Source organism: Ichthyophthirius multifiliis, assembly GCF_000220395.1.
Source record: "Ichthyophthirius multifiliis unplaced genomic scaffold scaff_1120509249681, whole genome shotgun sequence".
In the NCBI taxonomy this organism is placed as follows: domain Eukaryota; phylum Ciliophora; class Oligohymenophorea; order Hymenostomatida; genus Ichthyophthirius; species Ichthyophthirius multifiliis.
In genome coordinates this window covers 1-22,382 of record NW_004087469.1, presented here as the reverse complement: position 1 = coordinate 22,382, position 22,382 = coordinate 1, and the positions used below count along the sequence as shown (strand labels likewise).

The 22,382-nt window shown below is 20.0% G+C and overlaps 3 protein-coding genes across 3 annotated transcripts, besides 50 other annotated features; 2 read left to right on the top strand and 1 right to left on the bottom strand. All coding sequences in view use genetic code 6, as the record gives it.

The window, feature by feature from the left end:
• Positions 1-54: 54 nt before the first annotated feature.
• Positions 55-113: a microsatellite.
• Positions 114-1,467: 1,354 nt separating this feature from the next.
• Positions 1,468-1,556: a microsatellite.
• Positions 1,557-2,107: 551 nt separating this feature from the next.
• Positions 2,108-5,624, top strand: IMG5_022510 (hypothetical protein; the record flags this gene model as incomplete). Its single annotated transcript, XM_004039408.1, has 5 exons — positions 2,108-2,204; positions 2,346-2,544; positions 2,679-3,070; positions 3,112-3,524; positions 3,591-5,624. 5 exons carry the CDS (start codon positions 2,108-2,110, stop codon positions 5,622-5,624), a joined length of 3,135 nt encoding a protein of 1,044 aa, XP_004039456.1.
• Positions 2,548-2,624: a microsatellite.
• Positions 2,561-2,631: a microsatellite.
• Positions 2,593-2,639: a microsatellite.
• Positions 3,541-3,582: a microsatellite.
• A 24-nt stretch (positions 5,625-5,648) lies between the features above and the next one.
• Positions 5,649-5,692: a microsatellite.
• Positions 5,693-6,796: 1,104 nt separating this feature from the next.
• Positions 6,797-6,837: a microsatellite.
• A 4-nt stretch (positions 6,838-6,841) lies between these two features.
• Positions 6,842-6,934: a microsatellite.
• Positions 6,860-6,895: a microsatellite.
• Positions 6,867-6,934: a microsatellite.
• A 489-nt stretch (positions 6,935-7,423) lies between these two features.
• Positions 7,424-7,476: a microsatellite.
• Positions 7,459-7,528: a microsatellite.
• A 56-nt stretch (positions 7,529-7,584) lies between these two features.
• On the bottom strand, positions 7,585-8,284 carry IMG5_022500 (hypothetical protein; the record flags this gene model as incomplete). The annotated part of the gene is made up of 5 exons (XM_004039407.1): positions 7,585-7,655; positions 7,697-7,739; positions 7,813-7,971; positions 8,058-8,165; positions 8,225-8,284. The coding sequence occupies 5 exons, from the start codon at positions 8,282-8,284 to the stop codon at positions 7,585-7,587; spliced, it is 441 nt and encodes a 146-aa protein (XP_004039455.1).
• Positions 7,963-8,050: a microsatellite.
• Positions 7,964-8,040: a microsatellite.
• Positions 8,285-8,308: 24 nt separating the features above from the next.
• Positions 8,309-8,417: a microsatellite.
• An 80-nt stretch (positions 8,418-8,497) lies between these two features.
• Positions 8,498-8,554: a microsatellite.
• Positions 8,515-8,554: a microsatellite.
• An 8-nt stretch (positions 8,555-8,562) lies between these two features.
• Positions 8,563-8,641: a microsatellite.
• Positions 8,591-8,629: a microsatellite.
• Positions 8,599-8,668: a microsatellite.
• Positions 8,600-8,659: a microsatellite.
• Positions 8,618-8,668: a microsatellite.
• A 602-nt stretch (positions 8,669-9,270) lies between these two features.
• Positions 9,271-9,327: a microsatellite.
• Positions 9,328-9,414: 87 nt separating this feature from the next.
• Positions 9,415-9,468: a microsatellite.
• Positions 9,417-9,464: a microsatellite.
• Positions 9,418-9,468: a microsatellite.
• A 30-nt stretch (positions 9,469-9,498) lies between these two features.
• Positions 9,499-9,534: a microsatellite.
• A 1,256-nt stretch (positions 9,535-10,790) lies between these two features.
• Positions 10,791-10,841: a microsatellite.
• A 242-nt stretch (positions 10,842-11,083) lies between these two features.
• Positions 11,084-11,115: a microsatellite.
• Positions 11,116-11,398: 283 nt separating this feature from the next.
• Positions 11,399-11,458: a microsatellite.
• A 353-nt stretch (positions 11,459-11,811) lies between these two features.
• Positions 11,812-11,860: a microsatellite.
• Positions 11,861-11,910: 50 nt separating this feature from the next.
• Positions 11,911-11,964: a microsatellite.
• Positions 11,965-11,975: 11 nt separating this feature from the next.
• Positions 11,976-12,032: a microsatellite.
• Positions 12,033-12,085: 53 nt separating this feature from the next.
• Positions 12,086-12,141: a microsatellite.
• Positions 12,088-12,139: a microsatellite.
• Positions 12,092-12,139: a microsatellite.
• Positions 12,128-12,189: a microsatellite.
• Positions 12,136-12,198: a microsatellite.
• A 161-nt stretch (positions 12,199-12,359) lies between these two features.
• Positions 12,360-12,389: a microsatellite.
• A 1,042-nt stretch (positions 12,390-13,431) lies between these two features.
• Positions 13,432-13,516: a microsatellite.
• Positions 13,517-13,874: 358 nt separating this feature from the next.
• Positions 13,875-13,937: a microsatellite.
• Positions 13,880-13,935: a microsatellite.
• Positions 13,880-13,971: a microsatellite.
• Positions 13,909-13,944: a microsatellite.
• Positions 13,972-14,313: 342 nt separating the features above from the next.
• Positions 14,314-22,021, top strand: IMG5_022490 (hypothetical protein; the record flags this gene model as incomplete). The annotated part of the gene is made up of 5 exons (XM_004039406.1): positions 14,314-14,577; positions 14,637-14,772; positions 14,860-16,348; positions 16,413-19,347; positions 19,610-22,021. The coding sequence occupies 5 exons, from the start codon at positions 14,314-14,316 to the stop codon at positions 22,019-22,021; spliced, it is 7,236 nt and encodes a 2,411-aa protein (XP_004039454.1).
• Positions 14,334-14,360: a microsatellite.
• Positions 16,356-16,389: a microsatellite.
• Positions 19,343-19,433: a microsatellite.
• Positions 19,350-19,475: a microsatellite.
• Positions 19,420-19,519: a microsatellite.
• Positions 22,022-22,382: the final 361 nt, after the last annotated feature.

Here is a 22,382-nt window from a genome sequence, read left to right as displayed (position 1 = left end):
TTAAAGCACAATAATATTTATCTTAATATATTTAATATTTAAAAAAAAAGTAAAATATATATATATATATATATATATATCTGTATATATAATTATTTATATATATATATATAAAAAATTCTATAAATAAATTTTAGATTTCTTAATTATAATCATTTATTTAATATTTTAAATACTTCTTATAATCATATATTTTTGGAATAATAACATTCATATCAATATATGAGTTAGTATAAGGTCACATATATTCAATATATATTTATTTATTACAAGCTATGATATTTCATTATGGAGAATTTTTATTTGTACTTTTTTGCCATCCAAAAGAATTAAAGTGGGGAAGTTTTTTAATAAATCATTCATTTTCATATAATATAGCTATTTTTTGTGCTTTATTTGAATATTTTTTAGGGACATAATATTTTTAAATTTTTTTACATGTAAAAAAATTTTACATAAAAATTCATATATATAAAAATAATAAATTAGGATAATATACATTTAATTATTTTTGGAAGTATTATATGTTTGTTAGGACATTTTTTTAGAATAGGTGCTTTTATTATTGCAAAAAATAATTTTCATCATATAATTTAAACATAGAAATCAAATAATCATGTATTAGTTACACATGGAATTTATTCTATTGTTAGGCATCCAAGTTATTTAGGTTTTTTTTGTATTCTATAGGGTAATAGGTAGTTTTAGGAAATCCGATTTGTTTATTGGCATATATGGTGGTGTTATATAAGTTTTTTTTAGATAGAATTGATTATGAAGAAATTATTTTGGTTAATTTCTTTGGAGAAAATTATATTTAATATATGAATTAAGTTCCAATAGGCATTCCTTTTATGTAATATTTGTTAGATAGAAGATAATGAAAAAAAAAAAAAAATATTAAAGAATATTTATTATAATTTATATGCATAAACATATTTATTTATTTATGATTAAATATATATATTTATATTTTGTTATTTTTTAATTTTAAAAAAAGAAAAAAGTAAAAAAAATGATTATTAAATAATTAATTTGGTAATAAACTAAAGCAATTATTAAAAAGAATTTAATTTTATAAATAAGAAATAAATCAGAATTATTTAGTGAACTTCTAGTTCCATTTATTTCTGCATTAATAATAATAGCAAGTTCAGGTATAAATAAGAATTAAATATATATAAATATTTTTTTTTTAAAAATAAAAAAACATCATTTAAATATTATAATATAATAAAAATACTTATAAGGAGAAAAATAAAATATTTTCATTAACAATTAAATAATAAAATGTAGAAAAAATAATTTCTTTTAAATTTGAGAAAAAAATAAAAAAATACAATTTTTATTTATAAAAATAAATAAAAATATCTTTATTTATTAAAGAAATAACTTTTTCAATTATAAAATAAAAATATAATATATTATTTATAAGTTATTTTTATAAATATATATGGATATGTACTAATATATAAAAATATTATATATATAATTTTTTATAATTATATATATATATATATATATATATATATATATATATATATATATATAATATAAAGGTTAAAAAAAGCCAGAAGATTTAATTAATAATTCATATTTTCGATAAATTTCAAATTCTTTATTGCCTATATACCTCCCTTCTAGTATAGCTGGTTTTACAAGACGAAATTTGATAACTTTTGTATAGGAAAAGGAAGAGAAATAAAAAGAAAGCCAGAAAATTATGGGAATGAGTAGCTTTTCGTATTTTCTTGGCTGGATTTTATATTCTTATTTCAAAGTGGCTTTTGTAGGGGTTATAGTACTTATTTCGGTATATTTTTAAGAAGAGTTTTCTTAAGAAAATTCTTTCCTTTGGATGTGTTTTCTTTTTGGAATCTATTTAGTTTGTTGTGTACATTAGACGTTTTTTTTGAGCGTATTTTTTAATTCAGGAAAAATTGCGGGGGAAATAGGAACTTTTATTATAACTTTGGGAAGTTTAGTATATTTCTATGCTGGATATGTTGAAAATATATCGTTTTGGACATATTTTGGGGTGCTTTTAATACCTTAAACAGCTATTTCTTTTTGTTTTATTCAAAAGGATAATTAGTATAATTAAAATATGGCAGCGTCGATGTTGGTATTTGATTGTTTTTTGTATTTAGGTTTTTATTTTTATTTAAATGAAGTACTGCCTGGTGAATACGGTGTTTAGAAAAGTGCTTTTTTTTTAATAAAGAAATATTTTAGGAAATAATAAAAAAATGAGAATAATAACGAAAATAATTAAATTGAAAATGAATTTTTTCTAGTAGAAATGAAAAAAGGAGACAATTATGATCCAAATTTTATAAATTTAGAAAAAAATTTTAATAAAATGCAAGAAAACAAAAATGAAAAAAATAAATATTTTATAGATAAAAGTAGTGCTTAATTCCATGAAAAACATATATAAAATGGAAATTTAATTTGCAAAATTTAAAATTTAAATAAAAAATATGGAAAATTTAAAGCATTAGATAATATTTATTTAAATTTATATGAAAATGAGATTTTTTGGTTTATAACTATAAAAATATATAAATATATAAATATATAAATAAATAAATATATATTTTATATATATATATATATATATATTTATATGTATTTATTTTTATAATAATTTTTTTATTTAATTATATTTTTTTTAGTTTATTAGGACATAATGGTGCAGGAAAAACAACTACAATTTCAGTTTTGACAGGTTTATTATAAAAAACTGGTGGAAATATTTAAATATTTGGAAAGGAATTGGAAGAAAACATTGATGAAATTAGATAAAATATTGGGTTTTGTAGTTAAAAAGATATTTTATATGAAGATTTAAATGTATTTGAACAATTAGAATATACTGGTAACATTAAAGGGATTCCAAGAAATATTTTATATAAAGAAATCGAGAGAATTGGTAAAGATGTTGGAATCTTTTAAGAAATGAATAAATTAACTAAACATTTAAGCGGTGGAAATAAAAGAAAAGTATCATTAGCTAATGCTTTAATTGGAGGTTCAAAATTAATTTTTTTAGATGAACCTACTTCAGGTAATTATATTAATTTTTGTCTAAAAAATCTATATTAAAAGGAATGGATGCTGTATCACGTTAAGAAATATGGAATATATTAGAAAATATAAAAAAAGAAGAGAAAAAATGTATCGTATTAACTACACATTATCTAGAAGAAGCTGAAAAATTAGCGTAGAGAATCGCTATTTTAGAAAATGGAAAACTTTTAGTTATGGGAACTTCTGAATTTATAAAAGAGACTTTTGGAGTTGGATATCATTTAAGTATTGAATGTTAAAACTTTGAAGAAAATAAATGTATATGGGAAAAAGAAAAAGATATTATTTCTTAAAAAATATTAAAGGAAATAAACGGAAGTTATAGAAATTTTCAATGTGCAAACTTTTAGTTAAAATTTGTTCTCCCTTTTAAATAATTAGAAAAATTTTCTAGTTTATTGGATGATTTATAAAAAAAAGAATTACTTTCTGTAAATAACATTTAAATATATATATGAAAGCATTATTTATATATATAAATATTATTTAATTTAAAGATTTCTATAGAAATGAATTCTTTAGAAGATGCGTTTATTTAAATAGGATAAAAAAATATAACATAAGAATAATATATTAATAATTAAATAGAAGATATTTAATTTTTTTAAAATTAAATTTACAAAAAAAACCAATTTTTATAATAAATGATTGCTTTTGCAAAAAGATAATTTTTAGTTACATATAGAAATTGGACTGCTATTTTAATGTTAATATTACCTATTTTATTTAATTTTTTTGGTGTCTATTTATCTAAAAATATACTCACGAATTTATAAGAAATTTTAAATTTAGATTAAGATATAAGTAAAGAGTATTTATTTCCTTTAAAAATGTATTTTTTGACCATATTTATTGTCTAAGCTTATTCTATGAATACTTCTATTTATATAAATACACCTGTTTTAGAAGAAGAATTATAAATTATGTACATTTTGAGAAGTAATGGTATAAAAATAAGCACTTATTGGCTTGGAACCTTTATAGTTGACTATTTTTCGTATTTATTAACCCTCGTTATATTTATATATAGCCTCTATGTTTACTAAATAGACTTTTTAGAAGAATAATTAGGGAAATTGAGTGTAATATTATGTGTTTTTGGAATTTCATTAATCCTTTTTTCGTATTTATGCAGTTTTTTATTTTCGAAAAGTTCTTAAGCTTTTAAATCTTTTCCTATTTATTCGTTTTTTATTTGTTATAGTATTCCTTGGGTTATTTTGTAGATTACAAAGGAAGATTTTAAAAAAGTAAATGCTTTTTTAGAAATTTTGTGTGTTTTTTTCAGTCCTTTTTTGATGTTGTAAAAAGCTTTAGAAAACCTTTAAAATTTTGAATGGAAAAAATAAGTTTTTTTTTTTTTTTTTTAATCTTTTTTCTATGTCTTTTTCATTTATAAAATTTCCCTTAAAAAAATATCCAAAATAAGAAATAAAAAAACTGTAAAAAACAATTTAAATTTAAATAATGATAATATGTAAGAACCAGAAATAATTAAAGAAACCAAAAGAATAAAAAAATATGAAAACTAGGATACTATAAAAGCTTTTTAAATACATAAAAAATATCCAAATGGTTTCCATGCGGTAAAAGGAAATAGTTTTGGTGTTTAAAAAGGGGAAATTTTTGGTCTTTTGGGACCTAATGGTGCCGGAAAATCTAGTACATTTAAATTAATCACTGGAAATGATAGTCTTAGTGCAGGAAATATAGAATTAGAGGGAAAAAACATAGAAAAAATCGGAGAAGAGCCTATTGGAGGCATTTGTAGTTAGGAAGATTGCTTTTGGGAATTTTTAACTGTTAAAGAACATTTGGAAATTTATGGGAGAATAAATGGGTTTTAGGGAAAAGCTTTAGAAAAAATAATTTAAAATTTTATTAAAAAAATGAGCTTAGAAAATTTTGAAAACATAAAGGCAGGAGTACTTTCGGGCGGAAATAAAAGAAAATTAAGTGTCTGTTGTGCTATTTTAGGGAATAAAAAATTGCTTTTTTTTGATGAACCAAGTTGTGGGATGGATCCGGTTGCTAAAAGAGTTTTTTGGGACATTTTAAGAGAAAATCTAGGGGAAAAGTCGGCTGTTTTAACCACTCATAGTCTTTAAGAAGCAGAAGTTTTATGCGGAAGGATTGCTATTTAAGTCAATGGGTAGTTTGTGTGCTTTGGGTCTTTGAAAGAACTTAGGGATAGATTCGGAAATGGATAAAAGATAGGCGTAAAAATGAATTTCGGGTAATAATAAAATGTTTAGTTTGTAAAAAAAATGATTTTTGAGCTTTTTGGAGATGAGAATGTTAAAATTTTGTAAGATTTCGAAGAGAGTATTTTTGGAGTAGAAGGAGAAGTCTTTTGCTTGAATTTTTAAATTAAATAAAATTTAGTTAGGTTTTCAAAGATTTTTTAAGTTTTGTATAATTAGTTGGTTTTGGGAGGAATTATTTTGGATTTTTCGATTAAATTGACATCTTTGGAAGATATTTTTCTTTATTTTTCGTAGTTTTAGATTAATAATAATTAATAAAATTGAATCATATATAACTTTTGATATATTTAAAATTAAACATTTTTTTTTATAAAATTACAAATCTTTTTTTTTAATATAAAAACAAATATTATAAAAAATAAATATGATAATTTTATAATAAAATCCTGAGAAAAAAGAATAAGAAAATAAAAAAATAACTTTAATTTCAGAACTTTTGGAAAAAGATGAAAAATACTTCCAAAAACTTCGATAAAAATAAAAATAAACAATAGAATAGGAAAATTGTCCTATTTGTAATAAAAATTCAAAGAAATATATTTGTCCAAAATGCAAAATATTCTATTGTAATTTAAACTGTTATAAAACTCATAATAATGATTGTGTAGAAAAATTTAATGAATAAAATGTAAAAGAAGAGCTTTAATCTAAAAAAAGCACTGAATAAGAATAAAGGAAAATGCTAAAAATTCTAAAATAATACCAATAGTAAATATAAGAAGATTCTGAATATATTTCACTGTAGGAAAATAAAAAATTATAAGAAAGAATAGATTTCTTATATGAGAAAGTTGAACAAAATTGTTTAGAGGTCAATATGTTAACTTTTGAGGAATAAAAAGAATTCTTTTAGTTTGTGAAAGATTAACAAAAAATTAATGAACATATTTTAGCATGGAAGCCTTGGTGGGAATTCGAAGATTGCGGAAACACGTCTTATTTTATACAAGAAGTAGACTATGATGAAGTTTAAATTGATAAAGATGAAGATGAAGATGAGGAAGTAGAAGATAATTATAAAGAAGATTTAATAAGTTATAGGAAAGGTATTAGTAAAAAAATATAAAATATACCTACATTTAATAAAATATGCCATAAAAATGTAAATTAAGAATTAATTTATCAACTTTTAAATATTATAAGTTGTGAAGTATTAATGTTAAGGTACTTTAATGGAGAAATAGAAGATAATAATATTGAGGAATGTGTAAAATTTATGTTTCAATGCTGTGAAAATTTTAATAATGAAAACAAGAAATAATTCGGAAGTGGAGAGAATTGCTTATGTTCAGTTTTTTAAAAAAGTATAGAATTTTCAGATAAAAATATATTAAGTTTTTATAATATTGTATTAGATGATTTATAAAAAATATATTCAAACAAATTTTATATTTTAGAATGTCTATTTAGATTATATGATATTTTACATAAAAGTAATAAATATATAAATATATAAATATATAAATATATAAATATAATATATATTTTTATATTCATACATTTACATATATTTATTTATATATATTTACTTATATTTAATTGTACATTTAAATTTATATTTATATATATATTTAATAATTACTAATAATTTTTTATAGGTTTAATGTTTTTTAAAAATCATTCAAAAAAGATTATTTTAATTCAACATAAGATTATATTTTTTTTAAGTTATGTTAAATTTTATTTTTCTTAAATGAACATGAATAATATTTAAAATGAAATTTAACAAATTTTATTATAATGTAATTAGTTTAAATTTGAAAATGGTTTAATGGCATATTTTAAAAAGATAAAATTAGTTTTATGAAATAATTTTTTTTATTTTATTTATAATATATTATATATTTATTTAAATATGTTAAATGAAAATAAATAAAACTTTTTATAATTTATAATGATAAAATATTTTTTTTTTTAATAATAATAATAATGTAATTTATAATAATTTAAATATAAGAAAATTAATTTATTAAATATATATATTCATTATTTTTATTATTTGATATATTATTATTATATATTTTAATTTTAAATAAATTAATATTGAAAATAAATATAATGTGATATTAATTTTTCTTCATTTTATATATATTTTTTTTTTAATTTTATTTAATTTAATTTAATTTAATTTAATTTAATTTAATTTAATTTAATTTAATTTATTTAATATTTTATAATTTATATGTATTTATGTTATTAATACATAATTTTTATTTATTTATTTTCAATGTTATACAATCGAATATCCTCCGAGTTAAGGGTTTTATCCTTATATATTACTAACATAATCATTATCTTAATATAAAAAATTATATTTAAAAATAAAAAATAATAACTTTATGTGCTTCTGTAACTATTAATAAGTATAGTTATAATGATCTTGAAAAAATTTTAAGAATTATTTAAATAAAAAAAATATAAATATAATAGTTATTTATATTTTGATAAATACCTTTATTATAACATTTACAACAGAAAAAATAAGTGCAAATATATGTAATCCACGTAAACTATTCCATGCATCATTATTTGTTTGTGTAGTCCATACACTACTTACAGCTAAAAGCCAGATAATATCAACAAGAATTAAAACTGCATTCATTATTATTAACTATTTATATTAAAATATTTAAATATTTTAAATTTAAAATATTAACTTTTTTATATATAAAATTATTAATTAATATTTTTTTAAACCATCATTGAATTTGCTTTATCATCTCTTGAAATCCATAAATAATAACCAAAAAGAGAAAATGCAAAATTGAAATCTGTTCTAATTAAACAACACATAGAACTTATCCACTTGTAAAAAAAATCAGTATTAATTTAATAAATAAATTTATATATTTTTTTAATTTTACTGCGACAGCAAGAAAAAGAACTTCTATTTGTTTACTTGTTTATCTAGGATCAGCACCCATTTTTAATTTAATTTATTTTTTTAATATAAATAATTATTATTTTATATTTTAAATATATATTTATAAAATTATTTTTCAATTAATTTAAAAAAAATATTAATAAAAATTTTTATTTTTAATAATTTAAATATATTAATTTAATTTATTTCTCTTTTAAATGTCTTTAATAAACATAGAAATATAAAATACTAATAATTATTATATTTTTTTATTTATAAATATATATAAAAATATATATATATATTTATATATATTTAATATATTTATATAATTATTAATTATTATTTTTATATTTTTCAAATGTTATATTTTTTTTTTTATTTATTATTTATTTTTTTATATTATCAATTTTTTATTATAATATTTTTTATTATTCACTTTTTTCAACTTCTTAAACTTTTATTTCTTTTAAATTTAAGTTATTTTTAATAATTTTATTTATGTTATTTTTTATTTTTATTTCCATTAATTTTTTTTTACTTTATATATTTTTTAATTTAGTATTTTACATAAATAATTTTTTTATTCAGTTATATTTTTTAATTTTTTAAAGTATTTAATATTTTTTTTATAGGAATTTTTATTATCATGTATATCTTATATTTTTTTTTTTTATTTGTTATTTTTAATCCTTATTAAATTTTGTTTATTATTCGCATTATATCATTTATTTTAATTTTATTTTTATTAGATTATTATTTTTTATGTTTTTAATTAATTTTTATAAATATAATATTTATTGTGTTCTTTTAATCATATTTCTAAATTTAAAATTATTTTAGTTTTAAATAATTTTTTTTACTATATATTTGTATTTAGAAAAAGTTTGATTTTTGCTTGGATACTTACTTATGTAAAATATCATCTATTGAATTAGTTTAAGTTAATTAATCCATGTAATATGTAATGAAAAATTTAAATTTTCAAAAGGATTTATAATATTTTTTAAAATGATAAATATTTAAATTTTTAAAAATAAATAAAAGATTATATTTATTTTATTTTTATTATATTATATTATTTATATTATTATCATTATATTAAAAATTAGTAAAATTATGAAAAAATATAATATAATGAAAAATTATTGTATATATACTAAATGTTTTATAATTACATAATTTATTATTTAATAATAATAAAAAAATATAATAAAATTAAAAATAAATAAAAAATAATAAAATGTTATTATTAAGATTTTTAATAATATTAAATATTATTATAATTATTATTATAATTTTTATAATAATCATTTAAAATAAAATATATGTATATTATATATATTATATTTTATTTAAACATCTTTTTAAATATTCACATATATACTAAAAAAAAATATAGAGTCTTTTAAATATAATTATAAATTAATTTAATATAAATATTGAGAAATATTAATTTTATTTTATAAAATTTATATAAATAAATATATTAATTAAATTTTTAAAATAATATATATATGTATATATATATATATATTTATTAAATAAATAAAAATTATTTATTTTTTAATAAATATTATAATTTATTTTTTTTAAAAAAAATTATATATTAGTATATTTTATTTTATTTTGTATATTAAAATTATTATTATAATACGTTTTTTATTTATTAAATAATCATTTATATTTATTTTTATAAAAAAAAAAATGGGTTAGAATTTTGGATGTTGTAAAGAAAGAAAATAATAAAAAGAAAAATTGCAATAAAATAAAACAAAAACATTAAAATTAAATTTAGATTTTTAACATCAAAACGGATTATTTTTTTATATTGATTAATAATAATAAAAAAATAAATAAAAATATCATTCCAAATATACATTATAATATCCAATTTAAGATATAAATTCAAGTGTATTTTAAGAAAGTAATTTATCTTTTATTGTTAACGGAGAACATATATAATTTAAAAATGGTCAATATACGAATAGTGAAACAAATATTTAAATTGAAAATTATGAAATAAAAAAATTTTAATTTCATTTTGTCAAAAATTCTCATATTTTAGATTATTTAAAAAATTTCAATTAATAAAATGAAGTAAATAACTATAAATAAATATTTATTATTTTTTAAAAAGCTAAGATTTTATATACCAATAAGTATAATACCAAATCCATTTAATTTTAAAGAAAATAAATATATATAAGAGAGTATTATTCTATATATTCATAAAGACTTTACTATGAACAGTAATTATAATGAATAGAGCTAAATAAATAAAGAATATATTTAAAAAAGCTTTATTTATTCTAAAAAATATTAAAGTTAAATTTACTATTAGATTTATAATTTTTTAAATCGTAAAAATTTAAAAATTTAATTAATTTTGTTATAATAAAAAGAAAAAAGTTTCTAAAAAACGTGGATTTATTTAGGATATAGTTTATTGGAAGAAGATAAAGATATAATAATAAATTTATATATTTAAAATTAATAAAAAAACATTTAAAATAATGAAATTCCGATGTTTGATTTCGAAAGTAAATTTTTATAAAAACAAAAAAATATAAATATATATAAATATATATAAATATATATATATATAATATATATATTGCAAAAAAAATATATTAATATTTTTAAATTTAAATTTTTCTTAATATATATTTTATTATTAGTATTTTTTAATTTTTATATATTTTTTTTATAATTTTATAAAAAATCTTTTTTAATTTATTAAATTTGTTAAATAAAGTTTTTTTATTATAAATATTATATTAAAATTTTATATTAATAATATATAAGTTAATATATTTTTATATATTTATATAAATATTTACTTTATTACTTTTCAACATATTTTTTTTTTTTTTTTTTATTTTTTATTTTAATATTTTACTAATAAAAAAATATTAAACACATATACTAGTATATTATTTAATTTTTTTTTTTATATTTTTTTATTAAATTTATACATAATATTCAATATAATATTTTTTATAGTTAAATAATTATAGCTATTAGAAATTTCAACAATTCAAAAATTAACAATATGATAAATACACAATTAAATGAAAATAAATTTTTTAAAGGATGCTTTTCTCTTATTTTTAATAATAATTAGGAATCTAATGATGATTGGAATTTTGCTATTTTCCAAAAATTTTAAGGAAAAAAATTATTTATGATTTTATTATTTAAAAAATTGATTTCGACTTTAATTATTTAAAAAGTTTAGTTATGAGCGAAAGTTTAGAAAATATTTGTATTTAAAAAGTAATTTTTTATAATATCTATTTATTATTTATTAATTTTATTTTTATTTGAAAACAAACAGAAAATGTTTTTAAACGGTATTATAACAAATATTAAGTAAGAATGCTTATATTTATTATTTTATAAAGAAAAATTTGTATATAATTGATATGTATATATATTTATATACTTTTAAGATAAAAAAAAATGAATATAAAATTTCAATATATTTAAAAATTAAATAAAAAATAGTAAACAAAAATTATAAAATAGGTAAGAGATATGTTAAATAAGTTAAAAATCAATTATAAATAAATATTTTTTTTTAAAAAATTAAATAAATTTTTGCAAATTAAATAAATTTTTATAAATAAATAAAAAAAAAAAAAAAAAAGTTATAGTTTTTTAATTTAATAATTTATTTTTAAATAATATATTAAAATAAATATATTTATATAGAAAAAAAAATATATATTAATATATATTAATAAGTATATATTTAAATTTATTTTTATATTTATATTTATATTTATATTTATATTTATATTTATTTTTTATTATTACTATTTTTATCTATAAAAATAATATTATATAAATATCTTTTTTTTTTATATATATTTTTGTATATATTTTAAATATATATTTCTATATATATTTTTTTAGTATTAATATAACTATTTTTTTTTATATATAATTATATTTATTTTTATTTATATTTTTAAATATTTTATAAATATATTATATTTTTTTCAAACTTATTTTTCTAAACTTTCTAAATAATCATCTATTTCATGTTCATCATCATCTTTTTGACTATTATTTATTAATTTGTTTATAATTTCTTAATTTTCTTGATTTTTCTGATTATTATTATTGTTTTATTCATCTTATTCATCTTATTCATCTTAATCTAATTCTTATTTCTTTACATTATTACAAGTTTTATTTATCAAATTTTCATTATATGCCTTATTATCATTATTTCGTTTTCATTGATAATATATTTTTTTATATTATCATTTTCATAAACTTATTTTTAATTTTACAAGATGTTTTAAATTTCTTGATTTTGATGTTCTTCTATATTTATATTCTAATTAACTTTTCTGTTGTTTTAGATTTTTCTTTTACATTATTCTACAATTGATTCTAATTTAAGTATTTTGTTTTTAATTTAAATAGAAGATTCTTCAAAAATTATATCAATAAAGAAATTATCAGAAACATATATATTATTTGCAAAATCGATTTCAGTCTTTAAAAGCCTAATAACATTATCATGTGTAAATCCTGTATGTATTAAAAATCTAAATACAGGCTTTCTTATTAAATTGTTATCATATTATTTACATCTAAATAATATATCCTCATAGACCTATAAATAAATAAATATGTGATATAATTTAAATAAAAAATAAAAAAATTTAAATTCACTTCTATTCCTTCTAAATCAAACCATAAAGAAATATCAGTTTCTTAATAAGAAATAAGATTACCTTAGTTTAAAGAGTTATAAAGGATTTTCGAATCTTAAAAGACTTATAAATAAGGTCTAAATGATGTTCCTTAATCTAATTTAATTAAAGGAATTTCACTAAATATAATTTTCTTTAGTTTTAAAGGCTTCGAATTCAATATTACAGAATTTAAAACATTCGAAAAATAATTCAAGTACAATTATTATGAAGGGAAAAGTATTTTTACGTCATGTGTACGTGTTTATTTACAAAAAAAAGTCAAGGCTTCACCAGGATGAGTAAATGTCTTATTTAGGCATAGGATACAACTTGCTATTAAAGCACTTCTGCCTCGAGTGTTTTAACAGTGGATTATTGCGATGTTAGATGGATCACTATTTAACCATGAAATAATACTTATACAAATAACGAAAATATCTTCTAAACTGGGATTAGGATAACCAGGCCAATTATGATCAACTACCTATAATTAATATATAATTATAATATATATATATATATATATATATATATATATATATATATATATATAAATATATATATATATATATATATATTATTTTTTACTTTTTTACTTGCTTATTAAATGGTGTTATATCATATTTAATTTCTGAAATATTCCATATATAATATTATTACTTAAAATTTTTGTTAAGGAAGTTTGATAAATTATAGATCTTCTCTTAGCATGGAAAGTCCATCCAATATATGCGCCCTGTTATCAATATTAAATCTGCTTATATTGAATCTTTTGGTGATATTATTTTTTCTTAGAATTTTTTACTCTATTTTCTAAAATACTTCTTTTCCTTTATTTTAAATTTAAGTAATTTCTGATTATAAAGAATTTAGTTTTTATTTAAAAAAATTCATTTTTTAAATATTAGAATAATCTTTTTAATATATTATAATTTAAAAATTATATATATAAATAAAAATATTTAACTAAATATATATATACATAAATATATATATATATATATATGAATAAAAGATATTTATAATATATATAATTTAACTTTTTTTTATATTTATATAAATTATTGATTTAATTGAAATATATATTTTATTATTAATTATATATTTTTTTTCTTTTAATATTATATATAAATAAAATATTTTTTTTTTAAATAAAAAAAATAAATTGAAATTTTCTAATATATTAAAAGAATCTGTTTCATAAAAATGAAAAAAAATAACTTTTTCTTTATATATAAATATTTTTTTAAAAATATTTATAATAGGGAAACTAATAAATAAAAAAAATTAAAATAAAAATTTAAATAAATATAAAAAAATTAATTTATATAAAAAAAAGACAGAAAACAATTTTATATTAAACATATATATTTATATGGACAAAGATAAACTGCAAAAATACTAAAATACTAAAATACTAAATTCTCTATAAAGTGTCATAAAAAATGTATTTTTGCCTTTGGAGACTAAGCAAAACGAGATAAAATAAACTCTATAAAAATTTGTTTAATAAATAAGTCATTCTGCTTATTAAGTATCTGGTACAATAAGCATTGAATTACCTTCCCCTATAATAGAAATAGATGACGCAACATCAATAAAAAATGTAGACTTAATGCTAAAATATGAACAATCATTGGTAAATAATTGTCTTAGATATCAATACATATTTTTCTTTTCAAAATTATTTTAATTTAGGAAAATTGGTCAGCTACAATTAAAGAAACAATGAAAAAAGTAAAAGAATAAAAAGCTGAAAGTAATCAAGCATTAGCCGAAATAGAACTCCAAAGGTCCAAAAGTGCAACATTATCCACCCTTCATTAATAATTAAGTCATCCATTAATATAAAAAGTTAAATAAAGGTAAAGTATTTTTTTTTTTATACATATTAATATATATATATATATATATAATATAGGTATAGAGTATTTCTAAACTGAGAATGGAAATACGACAATTTTAATGGATTTTGAATCTTAATTTAAAGACTTAACTTAATTATATAACGAAGCTAAGGACAATGTGAAGTTTTTGAATACTTTAGAAAGATAATTTAAGATTTTAGCTTAAGAAGGTCTTTCTGGAGTTGAGGAAACTTTGTAATCATTAATGACTGGATTGAGGACTATATGGATTATTTCAAGACATTATTAAAGTGAGGACAAAATGTAGAATTTATTGGCTTTAATATCTGACGAAATAGCAGATAAAGTTGAGAATGAAATAAAAATTAGTGAATTATTTAAGCTTTCTGAGGAATTTCATTCATGCGAACAATAATTATAGAATTCAATTGATTTGATTTCTTAAGGAAAAAGAATATTGGTTACTTGGAAAGATCTTTACAAAAGAACAAAAGCAAAAATAGAAGAAGAGGGATCAGATAGATGGGATTCTACAGTGCCTTCTTTAAATAATAGGATAGAAAATATGGTCGGAGTATTAGGAGAATTGGAAAAAGTAACTGAAATTATTAAAAGATTTTTAGTTTTCCTTGGACCAAACTTAAAAGCAGTGACTGGAAATTCAGAAGGGATTGATAATTTGGTTACTGAAGTAAAAAAGCTAGTTGTTCCCTTTTAAAATTAGAATATAAATTACTTTTAAAAAGTAAACTATCCGAATTGGTAGTAAGTTTATAATAAATTCAAATCTGAGAAAAATTAAATAGAACAAAAAACTATTGTACTTATTAATGACACTTTCAGAGATTTGAGATCTGCAGAAGGTGCTTTTGACCTGCTTTTGAAATTTAAAGATGTTAATACTTTACCCGATATATAGGATTAGCTTTAGAAAAAATATACTGATGTTTTAAATAGGTATTTAAAGGAAGTAGAATAAAATAAAACTCTTTTTGAACAGGGAAAATAACTTTTGGATAAAGGGAATGGGTTTTTAGTTATTAGTAAGAATAAACCGCCAGTAGCAGGGTCTATAGCGTGGGCTAGGAGTATTTTTTATAGAATTAAGAGGCCTATTATTAAATTTTTGACTAAGGAAGATGATCTTGATGTTGAGAACTTTTAGGATATAAAAAATGAATATAAAAATTTGGCAAAGAGCATAGATTAATATTAAAAGAATAAATTCAAAGAATGGAATGATAAAATTAGGGAAAAAGCTATGGGATTTTTAAAGGAAAATATTCTAAAAAAAGTAGCAGAATGTAAATATGAAGTAAATTTTTCGCAAGAATTCAAAGTATTAATTAAAGAAGCTAAAAGTTTGGAAAAAATGGGTTATCCTATATCGAAAACTATTATTAACATTTCACTTTAAGAAATGGAGTATTATAGCTATATTGATAAATTGTATTCTATGTTAAATGAATATTCAGATGTCGTTAATTCTTTGTCAGAAATTGAAAAAATACTACTTGAATAACCTATAAAAAAATTAAATTAGTAAATTTATAATATATATATATATACATATATATATATATTTAAAATAAATATATCTATAAAGATAATTAGAATAAGGGCATGAAAGTTTAAATTTATCCTCTTTAGGAATTCCTGAATTTATTGACAATTGTATAAAATCAATAAACGAATTTAAAGAAACGAAAAAGAAAGTTGAAAAAAGTGCTTCTCACATAGAAGAATTCGTAAAAAATATTGAAGAAGCTAAAATTTTCAAAGATTACAATTTCAACCAATAATCCTAAAATGGAGAAGTTAATATCCCTTCAGCAAGTGAATTTATGAATTACTTTGATGAATATATGAATAAGGGGGTAACTGATTTAGTGGATAAATATAATATGATTGGGGACTAATTTTTAAAGAATATAGAAGAGTCTATATTTTAGGATTCATCAAGACATTAAAAAAAGATGAAGGAATATTATTATTATTGGGAAAGAAGAGTATATAATGCTTTAATTAAAATGGTTTTGAGAGCACTTTTATCTTTTAAAAATTTAATGTAATAACCAGGAAATAAAACTGTCCCTTTATTCTAAATATAATAAGAATATGACCATCCTAATACAAACACGAATCCTCCTTGTACTGAAGTAGATACTATATTGTAAAAAATAAGAAACCAGATTTTGAATTCGAGTAAATAATTCTGGAGATGGAAAGATGGACATTGTACTTTTTGCAATCCTGTAGTAGGAACTAATGATGAGAAGATTTAAAGACATACTTTTTATGAATAAGTGAGTGAAAATTATGTTATTACGTAAGTTTGCTTTAATATAGGAGATTTTATCAAAAAAGCGTATAATAAAGTTCACTCTTTTAGCGAAATGTGGGAAGAAGATCGCCGAAAAGAACTTTGGAATCACAAAAAAAAACTTAATATAGATAAATTAGTTGAAAAAAAACCGCATACAGTGCATTTGGAAAGAAAAATGATGTTCTATAAGACTTTAGTTTAGGAATTTGATGAAATGCCTAAAGAAAGAAATGCTTTGTTTATTTCAGTTTCGTTTGGAAACGTTATTAAATAATTTAAAGATTTGGCATAGGAATGGCTTAATAAACATGGTAATGTTATGAGGATTATTGGAGAAAATTAATTAAATGAAATAGAGAAAGAAATTGAGGAATTCTAAAAGAAAATATAATGCTAGCCTAACCATATAGATGAATTAAAGAGAATGTTGAATGAAATTTCTGAAATTTTAGGATAATCTATGATTATGGAGTTCAAAATTTCCGATGTGACTGAAAAATTCAGAACTTTAAAATAATATGAATAGAATGTAGACACTGAACTAATGTAAGAAGCACTCGGATTGGAATAAAAGTGGAATGAACTAGTAAAAGAAGCCAAAAGAAAAGATAAAGAACTTTCCGAAACTAAAAAATAATTCGCTAATGTCACATAAGACGACGTTTAGGAATTCAAAAAAACTCTTGCTGAATTATATAAAGAATATAAACAAACAGGACCTGGTTCTCCCAATAGTGGGCTTGATGATGGATTAGAAAGTCTTCAAAGATATAAAGAAAAAGTAATTGAGTATAATAAAAGAAAAGAAGAACTAGTTTTAGCCGAAAAATTGTTCAATTTACCAATTTCTACTTTTAGAGAATTAGTTTAAATAGAAGAAGAAAACAAAAAATTATCCACTTTATATGATGTATATAGAGATTTGAGAACCGATTTAAAAGACTGGTCTATTATGCTTTGGGCTAAAATAGATGCGGAAATGTTAAGGCAAGGGGCTGAAGAATATGATAAAAAAAGGAAAAAACTTTAAAGAATTTATGATGATAATACTATTTTTTAGAAACTTTCTTAGAAAATTGTGGATTTTAAGAATTCAATTCCTTTAATCTAACAATTAAAAAGTGGGTCTATTACAGATAGACATTGGAATAAACTTATGACGGAAACTGGGATGAAATTAGAAGGAAATATAAAAACTTTGACTTTAGAGTAAGTTTTTGCGTTAAATTTATAGAATTTCCCTGAAAAAGTAGCTGAGATAGTAAATGAAGCTAATTAAGAACATAAAAATGAAGAGGAAATCCAAAAAATAGATATGGTTTGGAAGATAGAGTAGTTTAATTTGGTAAAATATAAGAAAGGACATGAAGAGAAATCCTGGGTTTTAAGAAATACAGATGAAGTTAGACTTATTTTGGAAGATTAATAGGCTAATTTATAAACTGTAGCAAGTTCTAAATATGTAGCGGCTTTTGTTTAGGAAATAAGAAAATGGGAAAAGGCATTAAATAGAATTTCTGAAACAATTGAAGTTTGGCTTGTTGTATAGAAAAAATGGATGTATTTAGAAGGAATTTTTATCGGATCTGAAGATATAAGGACTTAATTGAAAGAGGAAGCGAAAAAATTCGATAAAAACGACAAACAATTTAAAAAAATAATGGATTAAACATATAAGAATCCGAATATATATAAAACTTGTGTTGCAAATGATTCGCTTTTGATGGAATTGAAAAATATGTCTGATGAATTGGACAAAAGATAGAAATCACTTTCAGATTATTTAGATACTAAAAGAAATATTTTTCCAAGATTTTATTTTCTTTCTGATGAAGACTTACTTTCCATTTTAGGAAATTCGGAAGCACCGGCAGTTTAGCCACACATGATTAAACTTTTTGATAATTGCAAAGAATTAAAACTAGCTAAAAATGGAAAACTAGTAACCGGAATGGAATCTGATGAATAAGAAAGCTTTGAATTTAGAGAAGGATAAAAACCTGAAGGAGCAATTGAATTATGGATGAAAAAAGTAGATTAAGAAATGTAGGATACTCTTCATAAAAAAACTAAAGAAGGTACCTTTTTATATGCAAATAAAGAAAGAATATTATGGGTTTTAGAAAATTTAGGTATGGTAGCTATTGTTGGAGCATAAATATGGTGGACATGGAGGGTTGAAGATGTTTTTAGAAAAGTAAGAGATGGAAATAAAGTAATATATATAAATAAAAAAAAATTATATAAAAAATATATATAAATATAAAATAAATTTTAATAAATGTAAATATATATATATAATATTATATATATATATATATATATATATATATTTATAAATATCTATTTTTATATATATTCATATATTATTATTTATAATTTATATAATACTTTTTTTTTTAATTTTATTATATTTATTTATCTTTAATTTTTCTATATATATTTTTTATATTTTAAACTTATATTAATATTTTTAGCATGCTATGAAATAAGAAAATCTTAAATAAACTAAAGATTTAAATGATTTAATTGATTTAGTTCGAACTGATTTAAATGAACTCGATAGAAAAAAAGTAAATACTTTGATTATTGTCGATGTTCATGCTAGAGATATAGTATCTAATTTTGTCAGAGACTCTATTTTAGATGCAAGAGAATTCGAATGGGAATCATAATTGCGTTTTTATTGGTAAAATGATTTAAATGATATTCGAATTAGATAGTGTACAGGTGAATTTACTTATGGATATGAATATTAAGGACTAAATGGTAGACTTGTAATCACTCCATTGACCGATAGATGCGTTATGACACTTACAACTGCCCTTTCATTTAAATTAGGAGGTGCTCCAGCAGGTCCTGCAGGTACAGGAAAAACTGAAACAGTGAAAGATTTGGCAAAATCATTAGCTATTAGATGCTGTGTAACAAATTGTGGAGAAGGTCTTGATTATAAAGCAATGGGTTTGATTCTATCAGGGTTAGCATAAACAGGATTCTGGGGTTGTTTTGATGAATTTAATAGAATTACTCCTGCAGTACTTTCTGTTGTGGCAGTTTAAATTAAAACTATCTAAACTGCGCTTTCTTAAGGGAAAACAACACTGGAATTAATGAAAAAGGAACTATAGTTGAAGGCTACTATAGGTATTTTTGTGACTATGAACCCAGGATATTCTGGTAGATCCGAACTTCCTGATAATTTAAAAGCTCTTTTCAGACCAGTGACAATGGTTGTACCTGACACTAATATAATATGCGAAATAATGCTTATGTCTGAAGGATTTACAGAAGCTCGAGTTTTGGCTAAGAAAATGAATGTTTTATATAAATTGGCTAAGGAATAATTATCCAAATAATATCATTATGATTTTGGACTTAGAGCGCTTAAATCAGTGCTAGTAATGGCAGGGTCGTTAAAAAGAGAAGCTATGGACATGCCTGAAGAATTAACTCTAATGAGGGCTTTAAGAGATATGAATATGCCAAAATTTGTATTTGAAGATGTGCCTTTGTTTATGGGATTAATTACTGATTTGTTCCCTAATATGGATATTAAGAGGAAACCTTATGAAAAAAAAGATAGGATTTTAGATGTTATGGAAAGCTTAGGTCTATATAAGGAACTTCCGAAATAAATAGATAAAGTAGTTCAGCTTTTCGAAACTATGCTAACTAGACATACTACTATGGTTGTGGGACCTACTGGGTCTGGGAAATCTACGGTTATCGAAATTTTAAAAAAAGTAGATAATGTGACCATCTTTTGCTTAAATCCAAAAGCTATTACTGTAAATGAACTTTACGGAACTATGGACATGTAAACTAGAGAGTGGAAAGATGGATTACTTTCGAAGATTTTTAGGATTGCAAATGAAAAACATATGTAAGGCAAAGATGAATAGAGATGGATTTTATTCGATGGAGATGTAGATGCTATTTGGGTCGAAAATATGAACTCTGTTATGGATGATAATAAATTACTTACATTAATTAATGGAGATAGAATTAGACTTGAAAGGTATTGTAAGTTACTTTTTGAAGTATATGATCTATAGTTTGCATCGCCGGCTACTATTTCTAGATGCGGTATGGTGTATGTCGACCCTAAAGATATTGGATATAAACCATTTTATCATAAATGGGTTACTAAATGGGTAAAATTTGAGGCTTTGCATGAAGCTTTGATGGAGCTTTTTGGAAAATACATTGACCCGATTGTGAATTTGATTTACGAAGGAATTGAAAACGAGGAATAGAGTCAACCTCTAGGCTTTATTATTCCGAGAACTCATCTAAATTTATTAGAATAAATGACAAGGATTATCGATTCTATGCTAAACCCGGACGATCCTTAATAGGAAATTGAAATAGTGGAACTAATGTATATTTTTTCTATAATATGGTCTTTTGGAGCTTGTATTAAAATCGATGCGAGAAAAAGATTCGAAGATTTCTTAAGAAACATTTCGGGTAGGGCACTTCCTTCGAATTCCTTATATGATAATTATTTCGATTATGAAAAATCGAGGAGTTTTGTTAGTTGGGAAAAATTAGTTTAATAATACTAACCACCTGCGGACGGTAAATTTTCGAAAATACTTGTACCTACAGTAGATACTTAAAGATTTTCATTTATTTTAGGATAACATATTCATTCTAAGAAACCGTGCTTATTTGTGGGAGAATCGGGAACTGCGAAAAGTGTTATTATTTAAAATTTTATAAATTCTCTTGATGTAGAAAAATTCATGAAATTAAATATAAACTTTTCATCGAGAACTACTAGTTAGGACTTATAAGTAAATATCGAGGCCCCCCCTAGATAAGCGTTCTGGAAGAATATTTGGCCCTAAAAATCCTGGTAAATAATTAGTAGTGTTTATTGATGATCTACATATGCCTACTACTGATGATTATGGAACTTAATAACCTATTGCATTATTAAAATTTTTAGTCGAGAAAGGATACATATATGAACGAGAAGGAAGCTTAGATCAGAAAATTATTAAAGATATACTCTTTGTGAGTGCTATGTTACCGCCTGGAGGTGGTACTAATTCTGTAGATCCTAGACTTATTTCTCTTTATTCTACTTTTACGTTACTTTTCCCTTCTTAGGAGAATTTGGAGGTCATCTATTCGAGTATTTTAAGGGCTCATGTGGAGATTTTCCCGGAAGAAATAAAAGCTTTGATTAAAAAAATAACTATAGGGACATTGTTTTTATATAAGAATATAGTAGAATAA